The 13,707-nt window shown below is 37.0% G+C and overlaps 3 protein-coding genes across 3 annotated transcripts; 2 read left to right on the top strand and 1 right to left on the bottom strand.

The window, feature by feature from the left end:
- Positions 1–1,523: 1,523 nt before the first annotated feature.
- Positions 1,524–5,629, top strand: LOC145585461 (tyrosine--tRNA ligase 1, cytoplasmic-like). Its single transcript, XM_081642160.1, has 10 exons — positions 1,524–1,696; positions 1,780–1,927; positions 2,975–3,264; positions 3,353–3,449; positions 4,406–4,511; positions 4,629–4,711; positions 4,817–4,962; positions 5,054–5,159; positions 5,247–5,306; positions 5,394–5,629. Exons 1-10 carry the CDS (start codon positions 1,596–1,598, stop codon positions 5,412–5,414), a joined length of 1,158 nt encoding a protein of 385 aa, XP_081498286.1. The 5' UTR covers positions 1,524–1,595; the 3' UTR covers positions 5,415–5,629.
- A 747-nt stretch (positions 5,630–6,376) lies between these two features.
- LOC145584362 (uncharacterized) lies at positions 6,377–7,513 on the bottom strand. The gene is made up of 4 exons (XM_081641220.1): positions 6,990–7,513; positions 6,823–6,889; positions 6,595–6,717; positions 6,377–6,511 (listed from the first exon to the last, which is right to left on the bottom strand). Exons 1-4 carry the CDS (start codon positions 7,511–7,513, stop codon positions 6,377–6,379), a joined length of 849 nt encoding a protein of 282 aa, XP_081497346.1.
- A 990-nt stretch (positions 7,514–8,503) lies between these two features.
- LOC145584361 (uncharacterized) lies at positions 8,504–11,628 on the top strand. Its single transcript, XM_081641219.1, has 5 exons — positions 8,504–8,575; positions 8,990–9,913; positions 10,002–10,269; positions 10,558–10,908; positions 10,991–11,628. Exons 1-5 carry the CDS (start codon positions 8,504–8,506, stop codon positions 11,626–11,628), a joined length of 2,253 nt encoding a protein of 750 aa, XP_081497345.1.
- Positions 11,629–13,707: the final 2,079 nt, after the last annotated feature.

The raw sequence follows: 13,707 nt of genomic DNA, 5'->3' as shown, positions 1-13,707 counted from the left end.
TATTTACTAGGTGGCTAACGAGCGCAATGCGCTCATCATAGCTAGCAATATTTGGGAAGCTCTTTTGATTTTATCTTACATCAAATTTTTAGATGTTTGTAGCATTAATGAGGGGAAAAAAATATAAAAAGAGATTTGTTTTTGAGCCGTGCCCAGTTAATTCCCCAGATAAACAAAATGAGGTATAATTGTCTTTTCAAGTACCAGTGGAGGGGTACATGCGTCTTTTCAAGTATTAGTTGAGGGGTACATGTGTAATATCCTTATCAAACAGTAAAAGTAAGTTGCAAACAGTAATTGGACACTTCATCAAAAGTACTAATAAATGACCACTTTTTTCAAAATATTTACAGAAATGCCACCAGATTAACAAAAATTCGTTTATCTGGCAGACAAACTTGTATTTGTCGTTTGTTTTTAGGGGTATAAATGTATGCACATTATTTTTTAATAAATTAAAAAAAAGCTAACTAATTAATGGAGGCAAATAAGAGTATCTCCAATGGTTTATTATAGGGTCTTGCTTGTAAATTTTAAAAGTATTAAAGTAGTAGCTTGACCATTGGAACAACATTGGAAGACCTGCTTCAATGAGCAACACTGCTCACTCAAGCAACACTGCTTGAAAATTTGAAGAAAATACTTTTTTTTTCCTAATTAAAATAATAATGCAAAGTAATTTCCACCAATTGGGATACTATGTGTGTAAAATTACTTGGCATGCAAAATGCTACGGAGTAGATAGAGATTAAAAAAAAGATACAGTACTTAATATGATAAATATGTGATATGTTTCTGGTTTTTTTTTTTTTTTTTTTTTTTTTTTTTTTTTTTTGTTTTTGTTTTTTGGGTATTATCTCAATCACACTATTTTCAAACATTTTAATTTTTATGAATCAGAAATTGATTTTTAATTTTTTTTTTTTGGTTTTATTATAAACTAAAAAGGTAGAAAAAAAAACCACAATCATCTATGATATACAAGTAGTAAATAAAAAATCACTATAGTATCCAATAATTTTAATAAAATAATAAACATAAAATTAAAAAAAAATATTAAACAATTGTTTGATGAGGCAAGCTACAAGGTGTTGTAGCCAACCAATGTGGAACTTTGTAGCTTGAAACCTTTGTAGTTTAAAAATCAGATATGGCAAGACAAGCTACAACATGTTGTAGCTTGCCATTGGAGATGCTCTAAGTAAATAAACATTTTAGAAGGTATAATTGTCCAAAACTAACTAATATTAATGGAGACAAATAAATAAATAAACATTTTAGAAGATATAATTGTTCAAGCAACCTATCTCATACTTTTTGGTAAAAGGATTTATTTATTTTGGAGAGAACCATCCTTCATTATTAGATTATCCCAATTTGACTTTTTTACAACTTACTTTCACATAAAAAATCCCATCTATCACAGCCGTCGATTAAAAAACGAACGATCAAGATCCCTTCTAAACCTCATATATAAACAACCCCTTAATTTCCCCAATTTTTTTTCCAAAAAAATACACAATTAAACAAGTAAAACTTCTGAATTTCGACAACCCTAATTCATCTCTCTCTCATCTCTTCACTCACCAACTTCAATGGAGGTCGACAAAGCTCAGGACCAACAATGTCCGCCGGAGGAAAATCTCGACTCTCTCACCATTACCCCCGCCGCCGCAGAAACATCCTCTGCCACCGGGTAATCCACCGTACTTTTAGTTCACTTTCTCTCTCCTTATTTGAATTCATTCTAATGGGGTTTTCTTGATTTGTATGAAATAGGATGACATTGGAGGAACGATTTGAGATCATTAAGAGTGTTGGGGAAGAATGTATTCAAGAATCTGAGCTGATGTTGCTGCTATCGAAGAAACCTGAGCCTATTTGCTATGATGGGTTTGAACCTTCTGGTCATATGCATATTGCCCAGGTTTGATTCTAATTTTTTATTGATTTGTTTTCGAAATTTAGTGTTTTTATTTTGTTTTGTAGCTGGGATTCCTGGGAATCAGTTTATATGTGTTGGGATGGGATTAAAATGGATTAATTTATGTTATATGAATGATTAGTGATTTGTATCGGATGTTGGTACGGGTACGTGTTCAAGTGTTAAGACTTGAGTTCGAGTGTCGAGGATGTAACACGGGTATGTAAGGAGTGAAATGAGGAGTAAGAATAACATAGACTACGTTTAATACATTGAGTGGTTGTGCTGTTTATGCTGTCAATTTCATGGATTGATAATAACATTTCAAATGATAATGGCAAGCTATCGTATAACTTGCAAGGGGAAAATTTAGTTAAGTAGAAGTTGTAATTTAGCGCTGAGATTTCTTAAACTTTAGTCACTAGGTCTAAAATATTTACCTAGTTAATTAACATAGGCATTCTTTACAATACACTCGAACAAGCTTGTTGTTGGTAATTGTTCCGGTATAGAATATGGAGGTGATAGTCGAGGTTGATCCCTGTTCTGGGCAACTAATGTTGGCTACCTTAGAGGTTTTAGTCGAGGGAACCCTTCCGATGATGATAGACAGCTAAAGTTAAAATGATGTTCTAGAGAAAGGTGTGAGATTGTGGCCTCCAGTTTTAAAGTAGGGTAATATGATCTGGCTGATAATCATGGGAGGGTTGCTCCTATTTCTCTGGCCGGTCTGAGTAACTGAGTAGTGAGGGTGCTCCATTACCTTCGTGGGAGGTGTCAACATTGGTCTAGGAGGTCCAAATTTAGGTTGGGAGGGTACATGGATATTGGTTCCGTCCCCTGCAGTAATGATGTGATTACCGAGGGTTTTGTTCATTTACTGGCCTTTGTTATGTTCAATCTATACATTCACTTGATGTAATATTGTGTGACCGGTCTGTAGAGTGTTCTAACCTTACCTTTATAGTTGGGCTTGCGAGCTATCAAGGTTTGTGATTGTGACTTATGTTAATGTTGGATTTCTGGTCTTGTTACTATTTTAATGTTCAGGGGGCTATGAAGATAATAAATGTGAACAAGTTATTATCTGCTGGTTGTAGAGTAAGAATGTGGATCGCAGACTGGTTTGCCCAACTTAATAATAAAATGGGTGGTGATATCAAGAAAATACAAGAAGTTGGGAACTATTTCATTGAAGTCTGGAAGGCTGCTGGAATGGACATTGATTCAGGAAAGGTTGAGTTTTTGTGGGCCTCCAAAGAAATCAATGAGCGTGCACACGAGTACTGGCCTCTTGTGATGGATATAGCCGCCAAGAACAAGCTGCCAAGGCTCCAGAGGTGATCGGGGTTTCCATAAGATTTAGTTTTTATCAAGTTCACTTTCGTAATTAAGCTTATGGATGGCCCATGCAACTTTTGCTTGTAGGTGCTGTCAAATTATGGGTCGTGAAGACCCAGAAGATTTAACTGGCGCTCAGATCTTTTATCCATGCATGCAATGTGCTGATATCTTTTTCCTGAAGGTACACTATATTATGCTGTTAAGAGTATTCACTCCACTTTTATTCGGCTGTACTGTTAACTGGGATATTATTGGAGCTAAGTTAATGTAAAATGTACAAAGCTCTTGAAATTGTTCCATATATATTATGCCTTAAAGTTTACTATAGGGAGTGGAGTTAAAAGAACTTGTGCACTCACTGACACTCAAATACAAGGTAGGATAAAAAGCGTATGTTTTGAGAAATTGTGGTCATGTGAAGATGATGCTTGCTTGAGCTGATCATACTCGTATATGCTACATGATTTGCTTTCCGTCATTGCTCTTTTCAAATTCAGGGTGCTCAATAGATGTTATTTTGCAATATTATTAACAATGAACCTCTTTGTCATATGTTTAGCTTATGCGGTGACCATTTTATAACCTGGTGGCCTGTTGGCTGTTGCTTGGTTTATGCTCTTTTTTTCCGTTGACATCCTTGTCATTTTTATTTAGGCCGTGTTCGCGTTATAGCTGGCTGATATATTGGCATAATGAGTACAACTTTAGTAACTCTGCCCTTTAATCTGTCTTGGCAGGCTTTGTAATCAAGAGTTGATTATTTTTGTGATAGTTGAGTTCTTTCCCTGTCTTTGCATGTAGTAAAATGTTAAATTCATGTTAATTATTTTACCTATTTCTCTAACTTTGCATGTAGCTGGCTGATATATTGGCATAATGAGTACAACTTTAGTAACTCTGCCCTTTAATCTGTCTTGGCAGGCTTTGTAATCAAGATTATTTTTGTGATAGTTGAGTTCTTTCCCTGTCTTTGCATGTAGTAAAATGTTAAATTCATGTTAATTATTTTACCTATTTCTCTAACTTTGTTTTGTTATTATGATAAGAATTGCCCTTCTTAACATTCCTTTTGTTCATTGCTTTATACGGAAAACTATTTTTTTCTACTGTGATATTTAAATACAATTTTGTAAATAGGCGGACATTTGCCAGCTCGGCATGGACCAGCGCAAGGTCAATGTGCTTGCTCGGGAGTACTGTGACGATATCAAAAGAAAGCATAAGCCTATCATTTTATCACACCGTATGCATTTCTTCTGCTTTGTATTCTTTTAAGTTGTGTCAGCTAGGTTGTATCAATTATGATCATAAATTGGTTGTGCTGATGACTTATTTTAGTTTGTTTGATGGTGGCTCACAGATATGCTTCCTGGCTTGCTCCAAGGGCAAGAAAAGATGTCAAAGTCTGATCCGTCATCTGCGATTTTTATGGATGATTCGGAGGTATGATACTAGAGAGATCTTTGATCTGTAAACTGACTGTTAAATAGTCAAAAGAAAAGCACTTTTTATTGATCAGCATTGTATTTTGTTGTCTGTATTTCTTAGGCTGATGTTAATTTGAAGATCAAGAAAGCTTACTGTCCACCAAAGATAGTTGAGAAAAATCCATGTTTAGAATATGTGAAATACATTGTATTGCCATGGTTCAAGGAATTTACTATTGATCGCGAAGCTGCATATGGTGGACCTAAGTAAGCCCTGCACCATTACTGGGTCTTGATTATGAAATACTTTGCTATTCTTATATTTGACTTATCTTTGCTGTTCTACTGTCAATATCAGAACATACCTTACCTTTGAAGAAGTAGTTGCTGATTATGAAGCAGAGGCATTGCACCCTAAGGACTTGAAATCTGCATTAGCAAAGTCACTGAACAAAATTCTGCAGGTATATTTTTGATCTTTTAGAACTCCATTGGTTTTTATTGGTCAAGTATAGTAGAGTTTTAAACATCTTCATTCTTATTTCTCTCAGCCTGTTCGAGATCATTTTGTCAACAATGAATATGCCCGAAATCTATTAAAGAAGATCAAGGTTTGTACATCTTTGTTAGCTTTTGTATAATTTACAGATTCATTTAAATCATTGGGTTTTTAACTTGTTCTTTTTCTATTTTTCCAGAAGTACAAGGTCACCAAGTAGTTAATCACCAGGCCACCATTGATATCATCTATCATACCAACAAGGGAAAATTGTCAAAAACTACCTTGTTTTTTGTTAAGTTTGTGTATTGAATGTTTTTGTCAAATAGTAACTTGATTTAACAAAAATATAAAAAAAACAGCATCTTGTGTCACTTTTCCGGTGAAAAAGAACTCATTCTCTTTTATAAAGTGATTTTCAAAATTTCTCCCTTATTTTCCCACCATGTCTCTTGCATCTCCCTTCATTTACCGATTCATGGTTTTTATGTTATTATTTCGTCCTTGCCAGTCACTATCTTAAAATTAAGATCACTATGTTCAACATAAAGTAAGTTACAAGTTTTTTCCCGTGAAGTACTACGTACATAACTAAGGACTTGTTAACATAATCTATAAGATTAATGAGAACAGATGCCCTATTATGTCACCTGGCTAATAAATCTTTACTACATTTGACATCACCTTTAGCCTAAATTAAAATAAAGCAAAAAGTTTAGTCAAAGCATGGTATTCAAATGCTTATAATAAATTTAATAATTATAAGATAACGTTTAATGGACGAGTTAAAATCATAATAGAGGCTGATGAAAATATGAAACTGGTCCAGTGGTCCTCAATTACTGTCACGAGCTGAAGAAGCCCGAAATAATAAATTTGCCTTGAATATATCTCTAGCTAGCATTTCTAATTCTACCACATTAATCTAGATTATATGATTGTATAGGAACAACTGATATTTGACAAAAAAAGGATCAAATCCTCATCAACAAATCAATTTACGGAGAGAACAGATGATCAACAGATCAATTAGTACTAGATTACGGAGAGAACGGATGTTCATCATCGTCGTCTGAATATTTAACCTTGACTTGGCAAATTAGAGAGGATTTTGGAAGATTCAATAAACAGCTCTCTCTAGTTCTGTGCTCATCGTATAATTCAACTTAATTACCATCTCCTTCAAGGTTGTTGCAGCTTTCCAAATATAAGCTCCAATTTGATATCTTCAATAACCCTTATGAAAATTTCAACCCTATCAAGGCAGGACATACACTCTGGCACATCTTCGCAATCGTACTTGTCACACCATCTTACCTAATGAACCAATTCCAACCATTAAATTAAACACGAAATTTTAAGAAAAAGAAGAAGAATAGAACAATAATGAGCTTCATTACCTCCCTAAAACATAATGACTTCAATTTAGGAGCACATTTTAGTAACTCGTACCAATTTTCGAGCTCAACCTCTAAATGGATCAAATTCTTTAGGATTGGTAGCTTATCCTCAGTTCGATAAGCCTACAAGAAAATGAATAGTTTTGTTAATCACACAACTATAGTCTATGATAAGCAACTCGAAAAGTCGATCAAGCCAAAGCAATGCAAGAGGATGGATGACATTACCTTAAGTTTTGCTGATTGTTGAGTTGTCACAATTGGAAAACAACCACTATGACAAAACTTTGCCTTACTTAACAACTTTACATCATCAAAGTGATAAAATGTCTGTATTCTTTGAAAGATTGTAATGCACCTAAGCTTTGGTGCTTTAATGCTAATGCACAAATCACCTGCTCCAGATGTAGTATAGCCTGTATAGACGTCTATTATTTCTAACGACTTCAGGGTCAAAGACTCGATGTAAATAGTGTCCTCGAAACCACAACCCTCTCGAATAACAAGCTCTTTTAAGTATAGGGCAACCTACGAGTAACCTCTTGAGAAATTCATCTCCTGGAAACCCCATACTATCCACAAGATGGAGGATCTCAAGGTTGGGTAGATAAAAAGGATTTTGTGTGTCCTCAAGATCAAAGTCGCCGAGTTTTAAAACCTTAAGTGTTTGTCCATACAGAAATTCCCTAGGCAAAAACACAGGATCACCGTGACACAAGTTGATATCGAGCTCACAGATGTTGCGCCAATTGATAGCATTCACCATCCATGATTCCCAGTGGTGGAATATGTTAAAATCGAAGCAAAAACAAAAACGTCGTAGATGGGATACATTATTTTCAAGTAGAATTTTACTCATAAAATTCATGCAATTAGTATACTCCTCTTCATTCATACCATCTACATCAGGCGTTATCATATCAGTAAAATCAAGCGCAGGGACTTGGGTCCATAGATACTTCCATCTTCGTGACAATACGCTTGTTTGTATAGCAAACTTTGTTGGAAGGAAGGATAAAATATGACATAAAATTGTGTCATGTAAATTACTTAAGTAATCTATCTTTTCAGAATCATCCTTTATTAGCCTTCGCTTTGTCCTCTATATGATAAACAATCAAAAATAAAAATAAGAAAACAACAATATCAGAACCTTAATCTCGACCACAACAACAACAAGAAGCAAGAAGTAATGAACTAGATAGCCCTAAACCCTTTAGATAATAAGTTAAAATGATAACACTACAGAGCTCACGGCTCACCATTGATTTTTCATCTCCTCACGGCTTAATTTGCGTGTCTATTTCAAATGTGTTGATTAATTTGGGACTTAAAAAGTATATAAACCAAGTACTCCATACAGTATTACTAGGCTACCACTTTCAAAATAATAAAAATAAAAAATTTATTAGGTTACAATAGCAACATATCATGTCAAAAAAAAAAAAAAAAAAAAAAAAAAAAAAAAAAAAACAACATATCATGGTCAGTGAAAATAATTACTCCATACCTAAATGACATTATATTTCATTAATTAAAATCATATGACATCTACAATTAATATTAAAGATAATAAAGACAGATTTAATAAAATCAAACAAAAATTAATTGGAAAAGGGCTAAGAATCCAAATACATAGATTATAAATAGGTGGAAAGCTAAACGTTGCCCTTGAATATCTAACTAACGCCCGCAAAATATAGTAAAATTACGTATTTATCCTTATAATAACGATTATAAAAATAATTAATTTTACCTTAATTTCACACTTTTACTGTATACAAAACTTTTTACCGTTCTCTGTAGTGGTCAACGGCCACCAACGCTCATCGGTCAACCACCCTAACCACCGTGATTTTCAAAATCACAAAATTTTTTAAATTTTGCAAAATCAAATTCGTTATATCTTATGGACAATGATGAAATACCAGAAACACAACCTTTGACGGTCGCCGAAGGCTCGTCAAACCGTACGGAATCAGTACGTCGCGATATTTTTTTTAAGAAAAATTCAAAACCCAGGAAACGCCTAGAATTTTCGAATAACCTAGGCTGAAACGCCTAGTTTTTTCAAAACATCCTAGGTTATTCGAAAAAACTAGGCGTTTCAGCCTATGTTATTCGAAAAAACTAGGCGTTTTCTGGGTTTCGATTTTTATTTATTTATTTATTTTTTGATTTCACGTATACGTTGATTGTTATTGGATTTTACATGGTCGAAATTATTATTGTTATTAAATTTATATTATAATATTGTTATTAGAATGATTATTGGGTTTAAATCATTATTTATATTATTGAATATATTAAGTATTTTATAATTAGTGTGTTGTTAGAATTGTTATTATTATTAGTCGTGTTTTTTGGTTCTTAACTTTTATTAATATTTATATAGGATTCTGAGTCCGAGGATGGTGATGGTGTGGACTATAGCGGACATTTTTTGACAGACGAAGTGTTTTCGAGTTTTGAGGATGCTGTTCTATGGGCACAAAATGTTTGTCGACCGCTCGGATTTATGTTAGTGAAGGCTTCTTACAAGACCAATCGAAGTGGTCGACCGTATCGATATGTGAGTTGTGATCGTGGAAAAAAGGGCATGATAAGAGACATGGTGAATGCGATACGCAAAGCCACCAAAAGCAAGGCAAACAGTTGTCCTTTCAAACTCAAGGTTGAGTATGTCAGAGTAGTAAATGGTTGGAAACTTAGTTGCTTGAACGACACTCACAATCATTCTTTGGTTGTTTATCCTGAGGGACATCGACAAATTAGCGGTCTTAGTATTGCTGCTAAGCAGGTAGTGCGTGACATGACTCAGGCAAAGGTGCCGCCTCGACATATCATGAGAACTCTTGTAGAAAAGTTTCCCGGAGACCGTCCAAACATCAGGCATGTCTACAACTGCAGAAGTAAAATAAGAATGGAGCAATTCGAGGGAAGAGAAGTAGTTCACCAGGTGCTTCATTTGGCCAGACAGAGCAATTACCTCACTTGGGTTTTTACTGATTCCAACAATGTGTTGCAACATGCTTTCATGGCACACCCGATCATGACAAATTTGCTACGCACATACCCGTACGTGATAGGTATGGAGTCCACTTACAAGACAAACCGATACGGCATGCCATTCTTTGAGATTGTTGGGGTTACACCGACTAATCAGAACTTTCTTATTGCATACGCATTCATGAGGTCAGAGTCCCAAGAAAGTTATCGGTGGGTGCTTCAGTGCTTGAGGTTGTTGATCAGTCATCATAGAGAGTTGTCGGTACTACTGACAGATAGAGAGCTTGGCCTTTGTGCAGCGTTGAAGAGCGTGTTTCCAAAGACAAGACACATGTTGTGTGTGTGGCATATTAACAAAGATGTTGAGGCGAAGGTTACTTCCATGTTTGAAAAAAAAGGAGATTGGTGCCAAGTTCAAAAATGGGAGGTGGAGGCTTGTGATTAATGCTACATCTGAAGAGGCATATAACAAAGAACTTGCAGTGTTGAAAACCAAGTGGAGTCGATGGCCGAAAGTGATTGAATATGTTGTGGACACTTGGCTCGTACACAAGGAGAAGTTTGTATTGTTTTGGACAAACCAGGAACTACACTTCGGCAATGTTAACAACTGCAGGGTTGAGAGCCAGCATTCAACATTGAAGTGTTGGATTGACAGTTCAACAGGTTCTTTAGACACGGTTTGGGCTTAGGTGCACTGCTCGATTGAGAACAAGATCATAGCCATTCGTAATGGATTGGAGGTATGTAGAACAAGTCATGGTTAGAAGTACAAGAATAAGCCTTTACATCAGTTGAATGGAAAGGTATTTCACTATTGTCTATCTATTCTTCTCGGTGAGACGAACAGGATGCGAGGGTTGAGTACGGATATCCATCGATGATGTGGGTGTGCTCTATGTACTACCCACGGCTTACCTTGTGCGTGCCAAATATATGACTCGATTGCTGCAGGGAAGGGGTTGTATTCGAAGGACATTCATCCATATTGGAGGACCTTTGTCATTGGAGATGGTGTCGACATTCCTAATATAGTTGATGAAAATGATGAGGATCGAGCTCATTTTCGCAACCTTGTTGATCAGGTTATTGTCAGCGATCCTGTGATGCTTAGGCACGTGTCACGAGTTATTGAGGGTGAGATGGATCCTAACTACGATGACCTTCAGGAGCCTAGAGTCAACCCCCGTGTAAGGGGACGACCACCCGAGAATCGTAATAGGCGGGATCCTTCGTTTTTCGAGCATGTTCAACGTAGTGGGCGAGAGAATCGATCTAGAAGTAGGCCACCCCCATTTGATACAGGTGATTATCGATTTAAATAATATTTTTATACATAATATATTTTAATTTAACTATATGTCATATTATGTTTTTGATTTTGTAGGTACCGGGTTCGACATGCGACAATGCAGATACAGCTACGCTATTCCCAACATCATTTGGCCTTATGTCGTAGGTGTTAAGGACGTTATTGGAGATGGGAACTGCGGATTTTGTTACGTAACAGATTTATTGTACGGAAATCAGGAGGCGTGGCGATTGGTTCGGCATCAAATGGAAAATGAGGTTGGTTCTCACCCTTGGCTGTATAGCATGATTTACTACGACATATGGGGCCAAGGGGTTGGTTCAGGACTGCAAAGGGAGGTAGACCGGATCAGATGGTACGGTGATGCGTGTGGAGAGGAGCACTGGATGGTAGCACAACAAGATTTTTTTGCTATTGCCACAATATGGAATGTGGTGGTGATTTGTTATGGAGTAGGAAATAGACCGTCATGCTACTATCCATCTACTACTATTTTACCGTTGAACAATCGTGGACGTTTAGATAGGCCTTCTAGTGAATTTGTGATTGGAACTGTTGGTGGATCGCATTTCATTCGGTTGCATATGGATCGTGACCACCCACTACCTCCAATTTCACCAATGTGGTTTAACGCTCGTCAGGCAAGTGTAGATGGGTGGGAGACAAGGTACGAGAGAAGGCTTCAATTGTGGCAGACATTAATCAACTCTTAAGTACTGTTGAGTATTTTCGTGGATTTTGATTAAACTTTCTTATAACTTTATTAATAAACATGGTTATTTTTTAATTTATTTTAAGCAATTCTTTTCAAAATATATTAAGCAAGTACTACATAATTAGAAAATAAAAAACTCATACATAAATGTCAACTTGATAATTTCCAACAAATGTGTAAAACTTAAATGTCCACTAACAACATCCAAAACATAGATAAAACAACAAATTCCAAGCTAAAATACATATGACAACTAATCTCTAAGTCCATTTATTGCATTCCAATCATCAATCACTTGCTCCAACATTGCTCTGGAGTCTCTCGATAGCGTAGGGTACTCACTAAGTGAGCGCTGTGCTGTAACCATGAATCGTCCTACCCACTGCACAAACAATTATAATTGTATTAATAGTAATTATAGGAAAAAAAAATAAAATAAAAAACAACTAACAAAAAACTTACATAATCAACGTTGGTCCTCTCAGGAAGACCGTGATCATCCTCAACATCAGGAGTGACGATAGGATGGCTGACTCTCCCAAACCATGATAGGTAGTCAGGTGCACAAGTATATCCTCCAGGTGGAACTCTAGTATATCCACCAAGCAGAAGACTGAACGCAGCACCGGGAACAAATCTATCCCACATGCGAGTAGTCATCTGAGCTGAAAAACTAATCCTATAAGACTTAACACTAACTGGTCTCTGAGCATCATCGGGCCTAATCATGTCATCGGGAATATCCTGTATAAACCCCAACTGTCGAACAACTCAACCAGGCATATATGGCTCTATGATGCCTCGATAGCGAATACATCCGGTAAACGCAGTCCTAGGCACCTGCAATGCAGGAAAAGCTCCGTACGCCAACCAGCATACCTACAAATTAATACAAGTGTAAATCAACTGTAAATAAAAGAACTGTAAAACAAATAGTATTACGTATCTATTTATACCTCATGGTCACCCAGCTGGTCAAGTCGAGTACGAAAGGACACGAGACGCTGTTGATGCTTTCTCGCCATACCAACATCCCATAACCCTGTACGTGCATATGGAACGTCTCGCGTCAACACACCCTGGTGAGGCCGAAAACATGGAAAGTACTCACATATCCAAGCCTGTAGAAGAGTTAGACAACCCGCGATAGAATCACATCCATTTCGGGTGGCATGTCCGAGCTGACGATACAAGTACGCTAGTGTGGCTGGACCCTAGGAGTATCTCGTCAACCTCTCCAGGTTATGCTCCACAAACAACTCAGTGAGAAAAGAAGGGTGGGTACGAGAATCGCTCTTGTCAGTAAAGAGCGTGTTACCCAATAGGACCCACATGTAGCCAATGACCTGAGTCGCCTCTAGTTGCTCTGCACTACGACACCTAGCAATAATTTAGTCAGTAAGGACGCCACCGTTCCTGTAGATGGCAGTCTGAGTCCTAACCTGTAGCTCCTCCGTAGTCAACTGTAACAACTCAGCTGCAAATGTCCTATACTGGTCATTAGAGAGGTCATCGGCAACCATATCCCCATCAACCCGAATACCAAGTATGTGGTGTACATCGTGCAACATGATGGTCATCTCTTCAAAAGGTAGGTGGAATGTGTTTGTGTCTGGCTGCCATCTCTCCACAAAAGCATAAATCAACGGAAAATCAAGGTGGTCGTGCATAATGCTCGGCAGGTGCGACAACCCAGTCTAGCGTATCTGCGTAGCAATGTCTGCCGTAAATTCCTCTATCCATTCAATCAACAATCTACACACAGTTGCTCTAGTATGACACCGCAAAAACCGTCGATCTTCCCCATCCCAAATATATCGAGCAACATGGGCCCCGAAACTAGGAATAACAGTCCCAACCTCGGGTCCACCCTCCATCGGCCCCTGAACAAGCCAAGGTGCTACAGATCGAGGTGGTCATGAACTCGTAAATCTCCCATCAAGACCTCTCGTCACGACAGTCGGCTGCTCCTCAGGATCAGCATTAGCATTAGCATCATCGTCCTCAGGTTCATCAACATCGTATCTCGAACCCGAACTCGAAACCGAGCTAGTAGTCCTCAATAAAGGATTAGGAC

Source organism: Chenopodium album, chromosome 16 (assembly GCF_948465745.1).
Source record: "Chenopodium album chromosome 16, dcCheAlbu1.1, whole genome shotgun sequence".
Lineage (NCBI taxonomy): Eukaryota > Viridiplantae > Streptophyta > Magnoliopsida > Caryophyllales > Amaranthaceae > Chenopodium > Chenopodium album.
The sequence above is the reverse complement of the archived record's forward strand: the minus strand, read 5'-3'. Positions and strand labels throughout refer to the sequence as shown.

Coding starts and splice junctions, on each gene's coding strand:
- LOC145585461 (XM_081642160.1), top strand. CDS start 1,596: ATGGAGGTCGACAAAGCTCAGGACCAACAATGTCCGCCGGAGGAAAAT. Junction 4,712..4,816: donor TTTTTATGGATGATTCGGAG/GTATGATACTAG, acceptor TGTATTTCTTAG/GCTGATGTTAATTTGAAGAT. Junction 4,963..5,053: donor GCTGCATATGGTGGACCTAA/GTAAGCCCTGCA, acceptor TGTCAATATCAG/AACATACCTTACCTTTGAAG.
- LOC145584362 (XM_081641220.1), bottom strand. CDS start 7,513: ATGATAACGCCTGATGTAGATGGTATGAATGAAGAGGAGTATACTAAT. Junction 6,718..6,822: donor AACAATCAGCAAAACTTAAG/GTAATGTCATCC, acceptor ATTTTCTTGTAG/GCTTATCGAACTGAGGATAA. Junction 6,512..6,594: donor AGTCATTATGTTTTAGGGAG/GTAATGAAGCTC, acceptor TTGGTTCATTAG/GTAAGATGGTGTGACAAGTA.
- LOC145584361 (XM_081641219.1), top strand. CDS start 8,504: ATGGACAATGATGAAATACCAGAAACACAACCTTTGACGGTCGCCGAA. Junction 8,576..8,989: donor CGTCAAACCGTACGGAATCA/GTACGTCGCGAT, acceptor ATATTTATATAG/GATTCTGAGTCCGAGGATGG. Junction 10,270..10,557: donor TTGGATTGACAGTTCAACAG/GTTCTTTAGACA, acceptor CGATTGCTGCAG/GGAAGGGGTTGTATTCGAAG.